The sequence below is a fragment of the Carlito syrichta genome, unplaced genomic scaffold, assembly GCF_000164805.1.
Source record: "Carlito syrichta isolate Samal-C Ts95f unplaced genomic scaffold, Tarsius_syrichta-2.0.1 Scaffold312962, whole genome shotgun sequence".
NCBI classification, from domain to species: domain Eukaryota; kingdom Metazoa; phylum Chordata; class Mammalia; order Primates; family Tarsiidae; genus Carlito; species Carlito syrichta.
This window is the reverse complement of record NW_007257058.1, coordinates 285,965-305,302: the sequence shown is the minus strand read 5'-3', so window position 1 is coordinate 305,302 and position 19,338 is coordinate 285,965. Positions and strand designations below refer to the sequence as shown.

The 19,338-nt window shown below is 48.7% G+C and overlaps 1 protein-coding gene across 1 annotated transcript in view; it reads left to right on the top strand.

Annotated features, from left to right (window-relative positions):
- Nucleotides 1–19,338, top strand: part of TACC2 (transforming acidic coiled-coil containing protein 2) — a 56,393-nt gene that overhangs the window by 2,174 nt on the left and 34,881 nt on the right. The window contains exons 2-6 of the mRNA XM_021718600.1: nucleotides 194–330; nucleotides 11,437–12,748; nucleotides 14,710–14,745; nucleotides 16,759–16,819; nucleotides 18,102–18,303. Of these exons, the coding sequence (XP_021574275.1) occupies nucleotides 194–330; nucleotides 11,437–12,748; nucleotides 14,710–14,745; nucleotides 16,759–16,819; nucleotides 18,102–18,303 (1,748 nt within the window). The remainder of the gene's footprint in view (nucleotides 1–193; nucleotides 331–11,436; nucleotides 12,749–14,709; nucleotides 14,746–16,758; nucleotides 16,820–18,101; nucleotides 18,304–19,338) is intronic.

The following is a 19,338-nucleotide window of genomic DNA, read 5'->3' as shown; positions in this document are numbered from 1 at the left end:
AAAAAAAAAAAAAAAAGATTCACCCTTTGGGAGTCATGACCCGGAAAGATGATTTTCCTCTCATCTGTCCTCCCACAGTTTCCTGGAGCAGCGAGCCTGAACCCACTGGCTCTGGGTGTGAAGGCCACGTCTGCTCAGCAGAATCATACCCTGACCACTGTCTAACCTGTGTCTTTCCCCCTGCCTCCATTAGGAGTTCCGACTCTGAAGAAGCCTTTGAGACCCCGGAGTCAACAACCCCTGTCAAAGCTCCACCAGCCCCACCCCCGCCACCCCCCGAAGCCATCCCAGAACCCGAGGTCAGCGCACAACCACTCCCAGAAGAAAGAGGTAACCAAGGGCCAGGTGCTCCCTGGGGGAGGCCCCAGAGCAGTCCTGTGGCTGCGAGCCCCTGGGGGAGGGGGTCGCAGCATCTCTTCATAAGTACAGCTGGAGGTGGACACCCACTCCAAGCAACTGAGTTGGCCTCTTGGCTTCCGGGCTGCGTTTTATGTTATTCTTGTAGGTTTTTGTGAAAACAAAGAGTGAAGAGATAAAGTGGATTATACTGCATTTGCTTTATAAAATTTTAAAGGAGACCTCTGGGGAAATTGGGTTTGGAGGTGGGCAATGTGTCTCTTAGGTTTCCAGCACAGTCTTGGATTCTAATATTTGGTCCCTTGTTTTCATAAGAACATTGGTTCTGGATAGCCCACGTGAGTCTGTATTTGTATTCCAGGAAAACAGCCCTCACAGGCGGAGGAAGGAAGGTAGTTTGTAAACGGACGAGAGAGAGTGGTAGACAGGGCACGTCAGTCCAGGGTGGTTTGTTTATTCCTCAGTAACCTCTTGTTACCTGATTTCTTATCACTTTCCCACATCCTTTCTTCTTTAGTGTGAGGTAAAGCATCATTATGTGCCTTTTAGATGTGGTGATTATTGGGGCAGGGGTTGGGGAGTGGAGCAGGTCTCATTCCTGCCCCCACCCTGCCCACTTGGCTGGTGTTCTGTGTGCCTCCCCAGTTACACTGGAGGGTGAGACCACCTCTAGCATGGAAGGAGATGGGGCCTGCCAGAAGTGCCCCCAACAGGTTGGTCAAGGGGCCAGGTGATACCGTCCTCAGACCTGGACAGTTCTGGCCCCACACTTCAGGGGCCCCTGCTCTGGCCTTCCTTGGACCACAGGCCTTCCCATGCACTGAGCGGTCTGCAGGGCCAAACCCTCTTCCTGACCATGCGCTGGATACCCAGGCATGGCCACTTCAGGGTCACCTTGTCCCCTTCTCCTGGCTCATCTTCTCCCTCATCCCCTTCTCCTGGCCCAAGGGCAAACTGCCTGAGAAGGAGTCACCAATGGACCTGCCACCTGGAAGCTGGGTGACCACACCCTGTGCTCAAGGCCATCCTGGGTGAGGAACAAGAAGGGCAGAGGGCAGGCCGAGAGCCAGGCCTCCATTGCACTCTTGCCCTGGCCAGGAGCCAGGTGAACTGTATGATAAAACAACATTTTGACCTTGATGTTAGTTTTAGAAAGAAATGAATGGAATTCTTTTTATTTGTCCTGGGTTCAAGCAGGCCATTGTTTTAGAATGGATATATGCTCCTAGAGCTTTAATCCTAAACAAATATGCCCCCTTGTGCTGGGGGGAGGGGCAGGGCAGGTTTTTGTTTTTTTTTTTTAAGTTGGAGTCTCACTCTGTCGCCCAGACTGGAGTGCAGTGGCCGCTTCCGGCCACCGCAGCCTCGACCTGCTGGGCTCCAGCGATCCTTCCGCCTCAGCCTTCCGAGTATGGGCAGTTTTTAATGAAAGCAGGATAGAGGGACAGGCACTCTCCTTGCATCCACCAATGGAACTCAGCTTATCTGAACCCAGCTTACTTTTCTTTTTTTTTTTTTTTGAGCTGGGGTCTTACCCTGTCACTGGAGTGCAGCGGCATAATCACAGCTCACTGTGGCACAGGCGATCCTTCCACCTCAGCCTCCCGAGTAGCTGGGACTACCTACAGGCGTGTGCCACCATGCCTGGCTAATTTTTTTCTTGTTGCCCAGGCTGGTTTTGGATTCCTGGGCTCCTTGCTGTTACCCCTTCTCATATTCTGCTCTCTTTGACAGCTCATGAGACAGCAGTGGTGTCTGGATTTTGCTGAGTCAGTGTAGAGATACCAGCTTTGAGAGGATAGTGATTGGTATTTCTTGGATTTTTAAGGCAGAGAAGAGCCAGGAGGACAGTTTACAGTTCTCAGAAAGTCATTTGCATCTCTTCTTCTATTTTGTGTAACAAAGCATACAAAACTGTACTTCCCATTATATTTTGAAATATGCATCCATAGTTTTTCATGGAAAGTGGCTAAATGACATGCATCATAATCTCCAGGTCAAATGTGTGATGAAGAGTAAACTATTCTTTTTTTGTGTGTTTCACAAGTTCAGGCCTAAAAGTGAGTGGGATGCTTTAGAAAAGAATTTAGAAGAAAAATGATGGCATATGTATGTTCCATCCCCAGACACCAAGAAGTCTGTACAGAAGACCATTTTTGTGCCTATAGATGTGTCTTTGGGGATTCCCAGTCCAGTGTCATGCCTGCTCCTGGGGAGGGGGTCCCACTCTGTTCTTTTCTTTGGTCCTGTCCTCTCCCTTCTGCCTGACTTCCTTTCAACAAAGCAAAGAACAATCTCCATTCTTGAAACTAAACATGCACAATACCTACCACTTTCTTAGATACCAGTTTCTAAAAGAATGAGCTTTATAAAAGATTAAGAAATAAACCCCCAGCAGGGAAGGGACTGGAGACCTTAACTGCCACCGAATCACAGCCCTTTGGAACCTTTTATTACACCAGCTGGAATCTTTGAACAGGGACTTTATGCTTCTCCTCCTTTGAAAATGGCAGTATGTTATTTTCCTGTATGAGGATTATACAGTGAGAAGACTTATGGTTAGAACTGTGTCTGCTGAAAGCTCCCCTAGTTTGGGCTATACTAAGGTCCATTGATTTGCTACCCTTTAGAGACCACCGGCGGGGTACCCTCCCACCTGACGTGGTATCCCCTCATCCATTCTGCAGACCAGCATGGGGCATGAGAAGGCAACTGTGCTTGCTAGTGAGGGTGGCTATTGGAGAAATAAGATTCCTTCTGAGAGCCACGGGAAAGAAAGGGCAGGAGAGGAAAACCTGTTGTTTATCTTTCCTCTCAGAGTGCCCGGAGTATTGCTAAAGATGCTGTAAAGTAATAGGCAAGACCTTTGACTGTGAAAAAAAAACATGATTTTTCCTCCTGGAAACTTACATTTTATAAAACAGTCACTCATCTAATGTTGGGTCCTAAACAGTCACTCATCTAATGTTGGGTCCTATCAGCAGGTTTGTGCTCCCTAGGATAGAGGGACAGGCACTCTCCTTGCATCCACCAATGGAACTCAGCTTATCTAAACCCAGCTTACTTTTCTTTTTTTTTTTTTTGAGCTGGGGTCTTACCCTGTCACTAGAGTGCAGCGGCATAATCACAGCTCACTGTGGCTCAGGCGATCCTTCCACCTCAGCCTCCCGAGTAGCTGGGACTACAGGCATGTGCCACTATGCCTGGCTAATTTTTTTCTTGTTGCCCAGGCCGGTTTTGGATTCCTGGGCTCAAGCAGTCCTCCCTCCTCAGTCTTCCAAAGTGCTGGGATGATAGGTGCGAGCCACCATGCCCAGCTGAGCCCAGTTTTCTTATCCGTAAAATGAAGAGAGTAACTGGTATATCCTCTGAGATTCTTTCCGCTGTGGCCTTCTGTGGTCCTGTGAACGGAGTGTTTGGCTGGTGTATAGTAACTGTTATTAGAACTCAAATCCAGCTGCCAAGGGACATAATTAAATGTCACATAATTAAATAATAGCTCCTGTGTAAGTGTGTGTCCTGTGTCAGGGCTGTGCTATATCCTGTGTGTGTTTCATCTCTCCCTCAGGCGAGGGAGATTTATCCTTCATATGTACCATATCCCTGTACAGTGAACATCTTCACCTGCTTACCCAGTGAGACATGGAGGTTAAGGACCTCGAGTGCTGTCTTGCAGCAAGAGAGGAGGCTCTCAGGAGAGAACCTAGGCCTCTCTACCTTCAAGCCCAACTTCCTTGCATTTGGAAACCAAAAGGCTCTCCGTGCAGGTGACCTGAGCTAGAACGGCTTGAGCACATAGCCTGGTGCAGACACTTAGGAGGTGTTGAGTAAAGGTCGTCTCTGTGCTTGCAGATGCTCAGACATGTGCAAGGGCAGCACTGGCAGCCTGTCCTGAGAGCCGCAGCCTGGGCCACACCTGAGGGAGAGGACAGAGCAAAGGACTGCAAGTCAGTTATCCATGGGGAGACATGGCTGGAGGGCCTAGACTGGTCTGTCCGGTAGTACCCTCACCCCCTGCTCCCAGGAACATTGCTCTTCATGGGGGATGAAGCTTGTTTACTCACTCTTGCTGGGCAACTACCAACCCCAGGGAAAAGGCCCTTGTGGGGACCTTGAAGGTGGTTGGAGCCGCTCTTGCCCTGCGTTTCTATACCTTTCCTCTCTCCTCCTGGGACATGGTGGCCCTTGTCAGGTACCAACTGTGGTCCAAATGGCTGTCTGTGGACCACTGTGCTCAAGTTGACTCCACTGGGAGCTGAGGGCCTGGCCTGGCCTCAGAGCACCCTGTCACTTTTTTCCCCATTGGGCCTGCCACAGGGGACCCTGTTTCCACACACACCATCCTTTGCTTTCATCTCTGAGGAAGCCACGCGTGGGTACTCACTGAGGAGACATGAAACTTCCAGTGGTGGCACAGGACATCTTGGACCCCAACAAGGATTGGGCGCTTCCCAGTCTGGGGCAGGAAGGGGGTGGGTGTTGTTATGGCTTGTGCAAGACTTGGGGGGGGGGGCCATGTCTACCTTTTCCAAGCACCAGCTGTGCCCTGGGCTGAGTTATTAGGGGCTCTCCCTCATCATCCTTACAAGAATACCCAGTTTACATCTGAGGCTCAGAAGGCTCAAATAACCTTCCTGGGCTGCACATTGTCTTAAGTCTGATCAGGGTGCTATAACATAACCATAGACAGGGAGCCTTTTAAAACAACAAATTTTATTTTCCACAGTTCTAGAGGCTGGCAAGTCCAAGATCAAGGCACCAGTAGGTTTGGACCTGCTTTCTGGTTCAGAAACAGCCCCTCTTCCTGTGTCTTCTCATGGTAGAAGGGGCAAGCAAGCTCCCTTTGGCCCCCTTTATAGGCACTAATCCTGTTCATGAAGACTCTGCCCCCATGACCTCATCACCTCTCAAAGGCCCCACCCCCTAATACGATCACCTTGAGGGTGAGGATTTCAACATACGAATTTTGGGGAAACACGTTCAGACCATAGCACACAGCAAGCTGAGGGCCAAGGCTTTTGAGACCTGGGTCTGGCTGTCACGAGCACTTGGGACCTTCTTTGGTCAGGCTGCTCCTGTCTTCATGACGTGTTTCATGTGCCCAGGTCCATGGAATGGGTGAGGCTGCTGGGGATTCTGATGTGCAGCCATGCATGAGACCTTGTGTGTAAGGAGATACCCAGGTAGAACATGTTAGCATTAGCTGGTACTGCCTCTCAGGGGGCCTTGGTCATTGAGCCAGAGAGATACGTGGGGTCCACAGCTGCCAAATCCAAAGCTCTATTCACCCCAGGCTGGAGGGACAGTGGAATTTCAGGGGCTATATAGACAGGTGAAGAAACATGAGAGGATGGTGATCGTATCTGCCCACAGTGGCCGTGTTCACATGGGTAGGACAGTGACCTCACCTGCCCATGGTAGCTGTGTTCACAATTTGCTTTGTACCTCGGGTGGGGACACCAAGAACCTGGCAGAAACCTGACCCTCTGGATGTACATTTACTTTGCTTAATGACCTTGCTGGAGATGCTTGACTACACTCCATGTCCATACCAGCACGGTGAGACTTACCAGCTCAGCAAGCCATGAGTGAACCACAGGAAGATGGTTCAGCCCATTATCCTTCAGGGAGGATAGGAGTTTAACGAGGCCCCATAGATATTGTCCTGTTACAGATGATGTTTGATGATTATAGAACAATAGTGACGTTGTGGGAAGTGGTTCTGCCGATGGTGACAATGAGACAAAGCAAAGTTAAGGAACTTCCAAGGTCACCAGGTTGATCCGTGGCAGAGCCAAGGTTTTGGCTGCTTTTTATCTGGCTCTGACCCTTTGACACTAGCTTCATCTGGATCTAACATTATCCTAGTGGTCTACTTGCTGTCTTCTTTAATTGGTGAAGCATCTCATTTCACGCCCACGATAAGGCTTGAAGGAGGATGGAAGGGAATGAGAACATTTTCTAGATGAGAACTCAGGTTGAGAATGATGAGGTGTGGCCCCACGTCTCATTGGGCATTTAGTTGCTTCCTCCTTGTCCCTCCCCCTCCTTCTCCAAAGAGGAGCAGTAAAGTCTATAAACCGGCAGAGCCTTTGTGCTGGTGCTGCAGCTCGTGGCCCTGTGGTAGGCAGCCCCCCAGGGAAGAACCCCAGCAAGATGGCAGGCATGCATTTTCTAGAAAAGCTGCTCATCTCTGGCTTACAGAGAAGAGAAGTGACAGTCAGCAAAGCAGGACAGAGAAGAGACATGTGGTATGCTCGAGGCAGAGCCTGGACCCGCCCAGGGCTTCACAAGTCCCCACCCTGTGTGCCATTCCATGGTGGGACTGTCACCCTGACAGTGTTCCTGGGCGCCTGTGGGGAGCTGTCACTTTTTGCCCTACCCAGCCAATCCCCTGCCCCTTTGGCTCTCCTCATCCTGACTATGGCTCTGCCACTCAGATGCTCACAAGGTGGACACTGATGGGGAAAATGTTTCTCTTTTCACAAAGAGAATGTCTCCATCGCTGAGTCAGTTAACATGGTCAGTACTTGTCATTACCCATGACGCCTCTGTTGGCACTTTTCCCTGCTTGATTTCTGGGAATTGAATGGAAGTTTGAGCACAGACATAAGAACACAAGAGAGACATTGGGAAGCAGAAGAGCAAAAGCCCCAGTGGAGAGATTCTTGGGACTCAACAGGGTCTCGTGGAAAGCCTGAATGTCAGGTTTGGAGAGAGAAGGTGCCCATGGCATGGGCCTGCTGCTATCTTGCTGTTTAATATTGGGTTTAGTGTCTTGAGCTTCGTAACTCTGCATTTTGGGCTACATCAGTGGAGTGTGCACACTTAGGGACTGCGTCTGCTTGTCTCCTCTGCAGCCCTAACACCTCAAGCCTTTGAGTCAAAATCCTGACCTGGAATCAGGGCTCACCATCCAAGTCCCATCCAAGCATGTCCTCAAAACCCACTCATTTTTGTAGCCAAACATTAAAGTGTTGTCCATTGGAGGTTTTAAGAACTAGGATAGGCCAGAAAGAAGCAGGTGAGTGACCAACCCAGTCCCAGACTGTTGAGGAAAGGGACACTGTGGTACCTGTTAAATGAGGACTCTGAGCCCCCTCCTAGCCTTGCTGAACTGCTGCTTCTCCAGGCAGGAAGGGACAAAGCAGGAGTCTGGTGTTTTAATGAGTGTTTCAGGTGTGTCTCGGATGAGACGAGTTTGGGAAATGTTGAGTTCATCATGGGCGTACTCTGAGTTGCCCACAGCTACAGCAAAATGCCATATAAGAGCTGAGGAATTTTTCTTTTGCATCTTGTTAGCCTACTTAAAATGGCGACTTTTCCCCAGAATAAACAGTATTAATTGCAGTAGATTTTTATTCATGCACTTAGAAGATATGAAGTTATGCTTCCTGTGAATAAGACCATTTACCTTGATTTACTGGTTTAAATTCAGAGTGCCAGGGCACACCTTTGGTGCTCTGGACCCCAAGGATCCCTGCTCAAAGTGAGCTCATTATGAGAGGAGAAGAGAGAGGGAGGGAGGTGCTGTCATGAAAAATAGTCCAGCAAGGCTAAGAATGTGGCCTTTGGGAAGGTAGGATGATGTTAACTATTTGATGTCAGTTGCCCCTTTCTTTCTTTCTTTCCTTGGAATTCCCTCCTATTTCTAACACATTTGCTTTTCCTTAGCTTAGGGATTGTATTGCCCAGCACTGGATCTATGGACTGAATTGTGTCCCCTCTAAATTCATATGTCAAAAGCCCTCACCCCCCAATATGATTGTGTTTGTAGATAGGGCCTTTAAGGAGGCACTTGAGGTTGACTGGGTTCATAAGGGTAGGACCCTCGTCCAGTGGGACTAGTGTCCCTGGAAGACGAGGAAGAGACACCAGGAGTGCACACAGAGAAAAGACTATCAGCAAACCAAGGAGAAGCCAAACCCGCTGACACCTTGACCTTGGACTTCTGACCTCCAGAACTGTGAGAAATAAATTTCTGTTGTTTTAGCCCCCTGGGCTGTGGTATTTGGTGATGGCAGTGCTCCAGACTCGGATAACTGGGAAACCCTAGTGAGCCTTTCATACGATGAGCCACAGATGCTGACTCGATCATCAGACCATGCCAGAAACTCGGAGCCTGGTGCAAAGTACTGCTCTCCAGGGCATTGCCCTGGTCTACACTGACAGGACATTCGAGGTGGAGGGTATGTTGACGTGGATGGCTTGATCTGGGGTCCTGTCCTTCCTTATCTCTGTGTCCCTGGCATACCCCAGAGTGACTTACATATAGGAGGCACCCAGGTTATTTGGAATGAATGGTCTGTACAGATATGTCGTGTGGATGTCTAGAAGTCTGTGGGGGTGGGGAGAACTTGGAACCCTACTGGATCCTAAAGGTCCTCCCAACCCTGCGATGGACCTTGTGGAGCAGCCTGTGTTGGTGACCACACAATAAGAGCCGTTCCCAACCAGTGGCGATTTTGCCCCTCAAGGGGACATAGCAATGTCTGGAGATATTTTTGGTTGTCACAACTAGGGTAGGGGGGTGCCATTGGCATCTAGCACTTGGAGGCTAAGAATGTGCTACCATGAACAGGACAGCCCCTGTGACAAAAAACTGACCAACCCCAAACAGCCATCGTGCCAAGGTTAAGAAACCCTGCAGCAAGGTTAAGTTTTCTGGTCCATGATGATTTAATGAGTGAATGTCAGTTCTAAATAGGAAAGCCATGTTAAGCAGGCAGGGAGCTGTTTCTCCTAGAGAAAGCAATGAACAGATGGTTAAGCTGAAGGTCTGCTCGTTGTTGCATGATTACTAGTGACGTTTGAACAGCCTCTGTAGGCTTCCAAAGGCTTCCTTCTGAAGGCTGCAGAGGCATGTGTAGCAGCCTGGGAGGGACAAAGTTGGCATTGCTTCGGAAATGATGGAATGGCCTGAGGCTCGTTCTCCCTCCTGTCAAGCCCCTTTTGAAAGCACCTAGTCCTCCTCAGCATGCCGTGGTCCTCTGTGTCCTCTGTACTGTGTGTCCAGGGGCAGTCGCAGGGTAAGAAGACAAGGCCACTGCTGATGTGAGGATAGAGTGCTTGAGAGTACTGGTCCTGGAAGTACGAGGGAGGGAGTTGGTTTTAAAAGGGAGGTGACACTTCTTCTTTTGAGGTGAGAAGGAAGTAGGAGTGTTTGGAAGATGCTGGAGGAATGTTTCATGGAAAGAGAGAGCTGAGAGACTTCAATCAGCTGTACTGCATTTAGGACATCGCTCCAGGTGGGAAGAGAGGGAGTGAGAAAGAGGTATGAAACATGGACTAGCCCAAAGCTGTGCTTCCAGAAGGCAAGGGGGAATCCAAAGATAAGACTGATTCCTGAACTCAAGAGGCTTGAAGGTTCTGTGTGTGGTGATCTCTCATTTCACCAACTGGAGTTCTCTGCTTAGTGCTCCAGGGGAAGATTGCTGTGAGCCAAGCTTGCTAAGTACGAAATGCTCATCACCTGGAAGTCTGCAGCGTGAGCATGAACGGCCCTGAGGAAATCTGCAGTACCAGACTAGCTCGGGTTTAATTAAGATTTCCCAAACTCTTTTTGGTGAGATGAAGGCTAGAGCTCATCAAAATGGGAAAAAGTACCCATTAAATTTGGCTCTTAGATAAACAACAGATAACTGGGATGTGGGACATACGTATATTAAAAAACATAATCATTTATCTGAAATTCAAATCTAGCTGAGCATCCTGTATTTTGTCTGGCAACTTTATCAGTATGGGAAACGGCCTGGGGGGTGTAACACCTGTCAGCGCAGCACACTTTAGGAACGCCGTCCCAAGTTACCTTCGGACCAGTTCTGGCTCTCCTTGGTTCTGCGTTCCCCACGTCCTTTGACCTGTAGACCACTTCACGATGTAGGCCCTCTCTTGTCCAGTGACACATTTTTCGTTTTCTGGCACATCTCTTTCTGGCATCCTTGACTGCCAGGAACAGCTGTGAACTCAGAAATGCATGAAGATGCCACCTGGTGCGAGCAGAACCCAGAGCAGCCCAGCCGAGGCCAGGGCTGGCTGGCCCCTTTGGGGCAGTGCGACTGTGTGGGATCCCTGGGCATCCTTTGGCCAACACTTTGGGCATCTGCGGCCTGTTAGGAAATACGGAGCAGCAACCTCCTTGGCCGGCAGTGGCTGATGAGGCAGAAAAGCTCAGAGGAAGCAGCCAAGAGAGGAGTGAGAATAGACAGGAGGCAAGGGCAAGGACGGACAGGCAGGATAGAGGGAGCGGTTACAGAGGATGGCTGGAGCAGCAGGTGGCAGACAGCAAGGTCAGTTCTGCCACAGTTACCCAGGGACCTCCATTTAAAGGCTCCTCTTTGTTCCTTGGATGGCTCTGAGTAGTCAAGAGCAGACTTGCTGGTGACACTGGTTACTGTTTATGCAAGACTTACTCTGCTTTACTGCAGTATTTATCTGTCTTCCTGTCTCTTGCTTTAGCGACTCTTTGGTATTTCTGTAATACATCAAGGGTGGTCCTCCCCCAGGAGCTGCACACTTACTGTTTTTTCTGCCTAAGTTGCTTTCTCCCCAGGAGTTCTCCTGGTTCATGCCTCTACTTAGATTCTTTGCTCAGATGTCTTCTCGGAGGACATTGCCTGACTAATTTATTTTAAAATTGCAACTCTCCAGTCCTGGCTTTACTTTTCTCCCTAGCACATATCACCCTCTGACAGTCTGTACATTTTGCTTGTTTGTTGGTTTATTCACTATCTTTTCCCTGAATCAAGTGATGTCTGGGAAGGCCAGGATCTTGTCTGTTTTGTTCATTGTTGAGTCTCCAGCATGAAGATTGGTGTCTGGTCCTGATTAGGCACTTGGTAAATGAATGAATTATTTCTGAATCAGCCCTCTTCACTCCCATTTTACAAATGAGGGAACCGAGGGCAAACCTGTCCAGGGTAGGACCAGGGTCTGTACCCAACCAGTGTGCCCAGTGGCAGGCCGGGGTGGCCTGGGGCTGTGACTTGTTAACTTTTGCTCTAGTGGCTGATGGTCTGGCAGAGAAATGTTCCAGTGTGTCCTGTGTCCATAGTGATTGCTCTGTCTCTATCTCCTTAGGATGCAGTTCTGAAACAGTCTCCATCCCTGAGGGCCCACAGAGCGACTCTGTAGAAGGAAGTCCTTTCCGTCCCCCATCACACTCCTTTTCTGCTGTTTTCGACGAAGACAAGCCAATAGCTAGCAGCGGGACTTACAATTTGGACTTTGACAACATCGAGCTAGTGGATAGCTTTCAGACCGTGGAGCCCCGCGCCTCAGACCCTAAGAATCAAGAGTGCACAGTGAACACGCGGAGGAAGTCCACCGACTCCGTGCCCATCTCTAAGTCCACGCTGTCCCGGTCTCTCAGCCTGCAAGCCAGTGACTTTGATGGTGCTTCTTGCTCAGGCAACCCCGAGGCCGTGGCCCTCGCCCCAGATGCATACAGCACGGGTTCCAGCAGCGCTTCTAGTACTCTTAAGCGAACTAAAAAACCGAGGCCACCTTCCTTAAAAAAGAAACCGACCACTAAGAAACCCACAGAGACCCCCCCAGTGAAAGAGACACAACAAGAGCCAGCGGAAGAGAGTCCCGTCTCCGGTGAGGAGAATCCAGCATCTGAGACAAAAACGGAATCCGCCAAGACAGAAAGTTCTGGCCCAGCCTTATTGGAGGAGACACCCCTGGAACCTACTGTTGTGTCCAAAGCTGTCTGCCCTCTGGACTCGGAAACTGCAGAAGGGGCTATCCCCCCAGCTGCTGGAGGTGGCAGAGTGCAGAACTCACCCCCCATTGGGAGGAAGACGCTGCCTCTTACCACGGCCCCGGAGGCAGTGGAGGTGACCCCATCAGATAGTGAGGGGCAAGAGGACTCCCCAGCCAAAGGGGTCTCAGTGAGGCTGGAGTTTGACTATTCTGAGGACAAGGGTAGTTGGGACAACCAGCAGGAGAATCCCTCTTCTACCAAAAAGATTGGCAAAAAGCCGGTTGCCAAAATGCCCCTAAGGAGGCCAAAGATGAAAAAGACACCCGAGAAACTTGACAACACTCCTGCCTCACCTCCCAGATCCCCCGCTGAACCCAATGACATCCCTATTGCTAAAGGTACCTACACCTTTGATATTGACAAGTGGGATGACCCCAATTTTAACCCTTTTACTTCCACCCCCAAAATGCAGGAGTCTCCCAAACTGCCCCAACAGTCATACAACTTTGACCCAGACGCCTGTGATGAGCCCATTGACCCCTTTAAGACGTCCTCTAAGACCCCCAGCTCACCTTCTAAATCCCCATCCTCCTTTGAGATCCCAGCCAATGCTATCGAAGCCAGTGGAGTGGACGGGGACGGGCTAAACAAGCCCGCCAAGAAGAAGAAGACGCCCCTAAAGACGTAAGTTCAGGGGTGGAGGTGGAAGGATCGGAGGCGGGGCTGCACATTGACTGTGACCCATAGTCATGCCTGGATAACCTTCAACTGCCCTAACCTTGCCTCCGGTTGCTGTAGTGATGCCATATTTGTGGCTATTTCACCAGCAGGGAGGATACATGTTTTCCTTCCTCTCTGTGGCCACAGTGGTAGCATTTTTCCTATCCACATATGCCTTTGGAGTCAAGGTCCCTTGATCTTTTACCTTAGTAAGTCAATGGTCTAGAGTTTCACTTTTGGCCAAAGACCTGACATTCCACTCCAGCAGAGTCTGGGAGATCCCATAGAAAGGGAACAGCCCCTTAGAGACCTGGTCAACTCCCCTGTTGGTGACTAACCCTTATCTCTGTTTAGCATGCAAATTGCTTTTTAGAGAAGCTAGAAGATATGCCTTTTAAACTATTGTTAAAATTTATAGTTTTGTTTCTGTCCATAAAGAGACATTATTAGCACAGAGAGCGATACAGTAGTGGGTTCCAGGTGGTAGAGGAGTGAAAAGTGTGACCTGGGTCCCTCCCTGCACCCTGCCCAGCCTTTAAGAAACACCCCTCTTTGTCTCCTTCCCTTTCTCTAGTCACCTTTTTGTGGACAAGAGTCCAAAAGCCCAAAGAGGTAAATGGAATCTGAAAGCAGAGAGCAAATCCCCACAATCCCCAGGAAGCCAAAGATGATCAGGTCTGTGGTCCACAAACACTTGGCAAGGCCCAGTACATTGCCCTTAGATGCTGTGCATCCATGCCTCCAGAATTTATCCCAAGACCCAGCTTTAACTTGGATGGCTCCTGATCCTTTCTTCTTAGGTCTCTGGTTTACTGCTTGGAGACTTCCTTGTTCTCGTGGGAAGTATTGTCAAGAATTTTACAAGGCTGAGGAGATTGGTTTCCTCAAGGGCAGCAGAATAGGACATAGTGCTGGTCCCTCTGGGTCTGCCTGACACATAAGGAGACAGGGTGATCCATTTGCCTCCCATTCTGGGCTCCCCCAGGCTTTGAACATCTGAGGAGAACTCAGGGCTTCCTGAGATGATGTTATCTGTAGCAGTGTTTGCCTTAGACTATACTACTGCTTTCTGGGGATGGCTGGGAGGCCATCCTGTCCCCAAATGTGGACTTTTCTTAGATCATTTACCCAGCTAGTCCCTTCTTAGAGACTCCATAGAATTCGTGTTGAAAACTTTATTTCAAACGCAGAATAGAGAAGTCTGAAACGCTTAGACTGCAAAGCCACGCTCTCTCATCTTTGGAATAAGAGTCAATTTTAGTCACCATCTTCTCCTCCTCCAAGATAAATCTATATATCATATTTATCCCCAGCCACTTTCTGGTTTGATCCTCAGAGCTAACAGAGCTCGGGGAAGCTGACCCAGCTTGTGGTGTCACCTCTAACATGGGTGGGGCTGGAGGCTTCGAAGACCCTGCACTGGGCTGACAAAGCTCTTTAGGCACCAAGGCTTTGTGGGAATAATTAGAGCCAACAGCCCCTTTCCTAAAATCTGAGATTCCTACCCTTTTTTTTTTTGAGTTGGAGTCTCACCCTGTCACCCAGACTGGAGTGCAGTGGCACGTTTCTGACCACCGCAGCCTCGACCTGCTGGGCTCCGGTGATCCTTCCGCCTCAGCCTTCCAAGTGGCCAGAACTACAGGCGTGCGCTACCATGCCCAGCTAGTTTTGGATGTATTGTAGAGATGAGGTCTCGCCAAGTTGCCCGGTACCCGCGGACTCAGGCAATCCACTCACCTCGGCCTCCCAAAGTGCTGGGATTACAGCCTGAGCCGCCGAGCCCGGCCAATTCCTACCCTTTTGAAGTAGATCCTACAGCAAATGGCTGTTGTATCCTAACCCATTAATAACCAATTGTCTGCAGATTTACCTTTTTTGTCAGTTCCTTCTGTCTGTCTCTCTTTTTCTTTGTCTTCTTGTCTTAGGATGGTTGAAGATGTGATGTCTGTGTGTTCTCTGTTGTAAGTAAATTTAATGGAATCTGCCTCTTATGCCAAATGTGCTTTTTTAATGCCTTTTGTTTCTGCTTCCAAGCTTGTTTTATTTCCCCCTCTATGGCTGCTGCTGACATATTTTTGTGGCGGGCCTGGGAATGATGGGGCACGGGGCTCCCTGATAGCAGAGACTGTGTTTCTGTTTCATAGTAATTAGCATGAGTGAGACTGCTTGGCTGTGCAAACGTGATTATCCAACATCTGCCTGCTTGTCAGGAATGGAACCTTTCCCCTACCCCTTGCATAATGAATGTCTTCATCTGAATCCCATACATTTTAAAACTCTTCATTGCATTCTTTCATTTTAAATTGGGTAGTGGGTGATTTCTTTCAATAGAATGTGGCTTCATGTTAAAATAACCATCCCACCTAAGCACTGAGAGCAACCACCATGGCTTGTTCTTGCTAATGAGAGAAGCTGAAATGTTTGGCCCTTTCCAAATTGAAGCCTGCAGAGCACTGGGCTCAGAGTGGAGCACATGACCGTGAGAGCCATCACCAGGTGGCCCCGGGTCTGCGTCCTTGGTCACCCTGGACCTGGCTGGGTGTTGGCATGCCTTATCTGCCATCCGTGGGTCACCCTGCTGAATGTTGGGGAAACAGAGATGACTATTTCTGTGCCTCTGCTGCTTTGCTTCTCCTGGCCAGGAGCGATCTGTGGGCAGCTCTCAGGGACCCAAAGACACATACCTTCTCCCTGTCCTTACAAGGGAAGCTGGCCTGGTCCTGGGTATCTGGCAGCCTCAGGATAGGGTAAAGTCTCTGAGGTTCTCTTCTGCCCAAGGGATTTCTTTAGTATTTTCAAGCCATTTAGCAACTACAGAATATGCAGTTATATATTTATATGCATGAATAAATATATGCTTCAAGCTGTGATTGCACTGTTTTTATGGCAAATGTCATAAATGTTGCAAATAGCCATTTATAGTGTTTTTTTCCATGATCAAATGCCATTGTTGGAATGTTTTATTTGAGAGAACACAAGGAAGGAACTTGAGTGCCAAATTACTCTGCCCATCCATTTACCAAGTAAAGCAGAGAAGGGTGGTGGGGTCTAAGGACAGAAACTGCCCCCAGAGCCTTTACTTTGCTGGGGTGGGACCATATTACAGAGGGGCTGGAGCTGGGGGGGGGGCGGGGTCCAGTCTACAGGGTGGAGAGGGCCACCATTCTGACTGTGGAAATGACCGTCTGAACACCCAATGGATTTAACAGAATCATTTATGCTAAAAGTCATCCCTCCCTTCTGGGATCTGCCTCTTGACCCTTCAGGAGTCTGACATGTTTTCTTTGCTTCACGGCCCCCTCCCCTGATTATTTATATACAGAAGAAAGAAAGGAAGAAAAGAGCCATGAATCTTACCTGTTCACCATGGTTAGGAGAAGACATAAAAAATAATCTCTCCCTTGCCTCTAGTCAGAATTTCACCTAGCAGCTTTCAGAATGCAGGAATCCATTATGCACAAAGATCCTGTGAGTGGGAGGGGTTCAGCAAATTCTCCCGAGGAGGCAGAACTCCATTTCTACAGGGGCTCCTCTGGTTGTTCATTAAGTGTGGTGTTGCTTGCCAGTCTGCAAATTGGATCCTATTAATTGGTGTCATGAACCCAGAACCCCTTCCCCAACCATAGTTGGTTTAGACATTCCTGGAAGAATCCAGATAAATTAATCTGCTCACCCAAAATTTGCTTTATGAAATAACATTTAGTTAGATTCAGCTTCACTTTCTGGGTCAGCTCTCCAAAATGTCATCTCTTTAAAGATTTCCAGTTTGATGGATCTTTCCCTTGGGGGTAAAAATAATAGCTGTTAAAAAGTCAGAATGAATTGTTGGCAGGGACACGTTTGGCTGGTACTGGGGTGGCACAGGCGGGAGGGTGGTCTGGGTCAGACAGCTCTGCAGAGACAGTGGCTGTGGTCTGCTCTGGAGTGTTCTGTACCTCAGATTGTTGTGCTTACATTTTCCATTTTATTTCCAGTGACACATTTAGGGTGAAAAAGTCGCCAAAACGGTCTCCTCTCTCTGATCCACCTTCTCAGGTACAACGTTCCTTTGATCTCTGTGATTTTATGGCTACTCTGGGAGTTGATGTCGAGGTGGTTTTACTCCGCTGTCAACAAAGCTTTCCTTTCTGCTCATCCCAGGCATGTGTCCAAGACCCTCTTCTTGCCTCCTACATGGAAATGGAGGGTCCTTCAGCATTTGCAAGACACTGTTTTGTTCCCTTCACTTTGCAGAAGATCAGAGTATAACCCAGGAGTAGGAAGACCTTCAGGGGAAATGTCGTTTAGATTCTATAGAAAACGTTCTGGTCCATTCTGGCCAGTGCCTCCTCTGTAAACATATATGACTGTCAAGAAGGTATTTTGAGATAAATGAATGCATAGTGGGAATGTGAAAAAACTGTGTATGTGTCAGGACTACCGAATGATGCAGCCAAAATCAAAGAGGGAAGAAAAGGAAACTCCCTCCTCTAAAGAAGTGGGGCTTGGACTCTTTTTTTTTCCTTTTAGAAAGCAAGATTTATTGAGAGGACAGAAAAGCTCCCACAGTGGGAGGGGACCCCAGGGGGTTGCCTGGGGCTTAGACTCTTTATATGAGTCCCTGCTTCCCCTTACTAGTTCCTCCACCGAATACGGTATATGCCGAATACAGTATATGCTGTTTCTTCTACCCTGTTTACAGACCAAGGAAGGCAGTCTTCAAGCTTGTAAGTCATACCATTCAGGGCAATTTCTGGGTCATAAAACAAGCAGACCTCCCACCCCTCCCAGTCTAAGCCAGCAGCCCTGGACTGTGAGGGGGCTGTGGAGGGAGGTGTATTCCTCAGCCCAGGAATAGAGGGCTAAGGTCCCAGTCTCAACTCTGCCCTGACATTCTGGTTTCCTACCCTGCCATACTCAGCTCCACACTCTCTGACAGAAATGGAGATAAGACCCCCTTTTCCAGGGACTGGGATGGTGATTGTCAGGTGGTATTGATGATATTGACATGCAAGCCTGATCACTATGTGAGTATCACACAATAGTAATAAAACTAGGAGGAGTGTCTCAAATAACCAAGACACAAAATCCTGATTAAAAAGAAAAACAAACAAACAAAAAACCTCAGTGATCACTCTGAAACAAACTATCATAAAAGATTCATAGAGAAAAGAATATATTTCCTTGAGAGAGACTATTTGGAGCAGAGTCCATGAAGAATGTGTAGAGGATTGTGACAGGGACCTGTCCTAGCTAATGGGGCCCCAGCCTCATGTATAGGTACAGTTTCTGACCAAGAATCTGATGAGAGAAGAGATGGCTTCCTTTTTTATTGCAGGAACCCACTCCAGCTGCTACACCAGAAACGCCCCCGGTGATCTCCGCAGTGGTCCATGCAACAGATGAGGAAAAGCTGGCGGTCACCAACCAGAAGTGGACGTGCATGACAGTGGACCTGGAATCCGACAAACAGGACTACCCACAGCCCTCGGACCTGTCCACCTTTGTAAATGAGACCAAATTCAATTCTCCCACAGAGGGTAAGCAACTCAGTGGCCGACTGGACCCCCACCCCGCCTTGGAGAATACTGCCCCTAGAGAGCAAAAGGCCAGGAAAGAAACATCTCAGCCAGGTAACCATGTTGCCTTTACTGCAAGATCAGCTGCACGTCTCCCACTGCACCTAAAGCTACGGCTGCATTTTGAAACAGCCTGAGGCTTGAAACCAGCTATCCCTTGACCCCAAGACCTCTGAGAGTCTGCACAGTGCCATCCACTTTTAGGTCTGAGCACTCACTCAAACTTTGCTCGCTCCTGGCCATATAACTTATGTCCTGTTTGTGATTTTGATAAATACAGTTCCAAGGGAGTGCCACACAAGTCAAACTCTCAGGGTAGGTAAACCTACCTGGGAACTCTTGGTGCTGCCATTATTCATAGGCCCCACAAGATGGTCTGACGGTATGGCTGCACCTTTCAATCAAGCCCAAACCAGGCATACTAAGAAGGATGTAGTTCCTTCCTTTGGAGTGAGCCCGAGGCACTTTGCTTGTCTCGTTAGTATCTTCCTTCCTGCCGTGTATATTCAGTTTCAGCTTTTTGTCAGATTCTTTGGCTTAGAAAATTCGTGTATCTTAAATTGGATGAATCAGGATCTCAGGTTTATTTAATTTTGTTTTATTTCTGAACCGATATCTTGGCTTCTATACATCCTTTCTTGACAGGAAAGCTCATAAGAGAGCAGGAGCTTTTTTTTGGGGGGGTGGCCCATTTCCTCAGATCTGATGGTATTCTGTGTTCCCCATCCCCATAGTGCCTCTACCAACCCCTTTTGTGATGCTGGTGAGTCTAGTATTAAGCCAGCATTTCAACACTCTGACTTTTGTGATGGTTTTGAGTTTTCCTTTCCGAGATCTTAATTTACGATAACTTTAAAAACTAACTAGAAATCACTATGAGGAAGACCACACAGAAAAGTCTTGTCTCCATTTCTTTTTTTTTTTTTTCTTTTTGAGTTGGAGCCTCACTCTCTCGCCCAGACTGGAGTGCAGTGGCCGCTCCCGGCCACCTGCTGG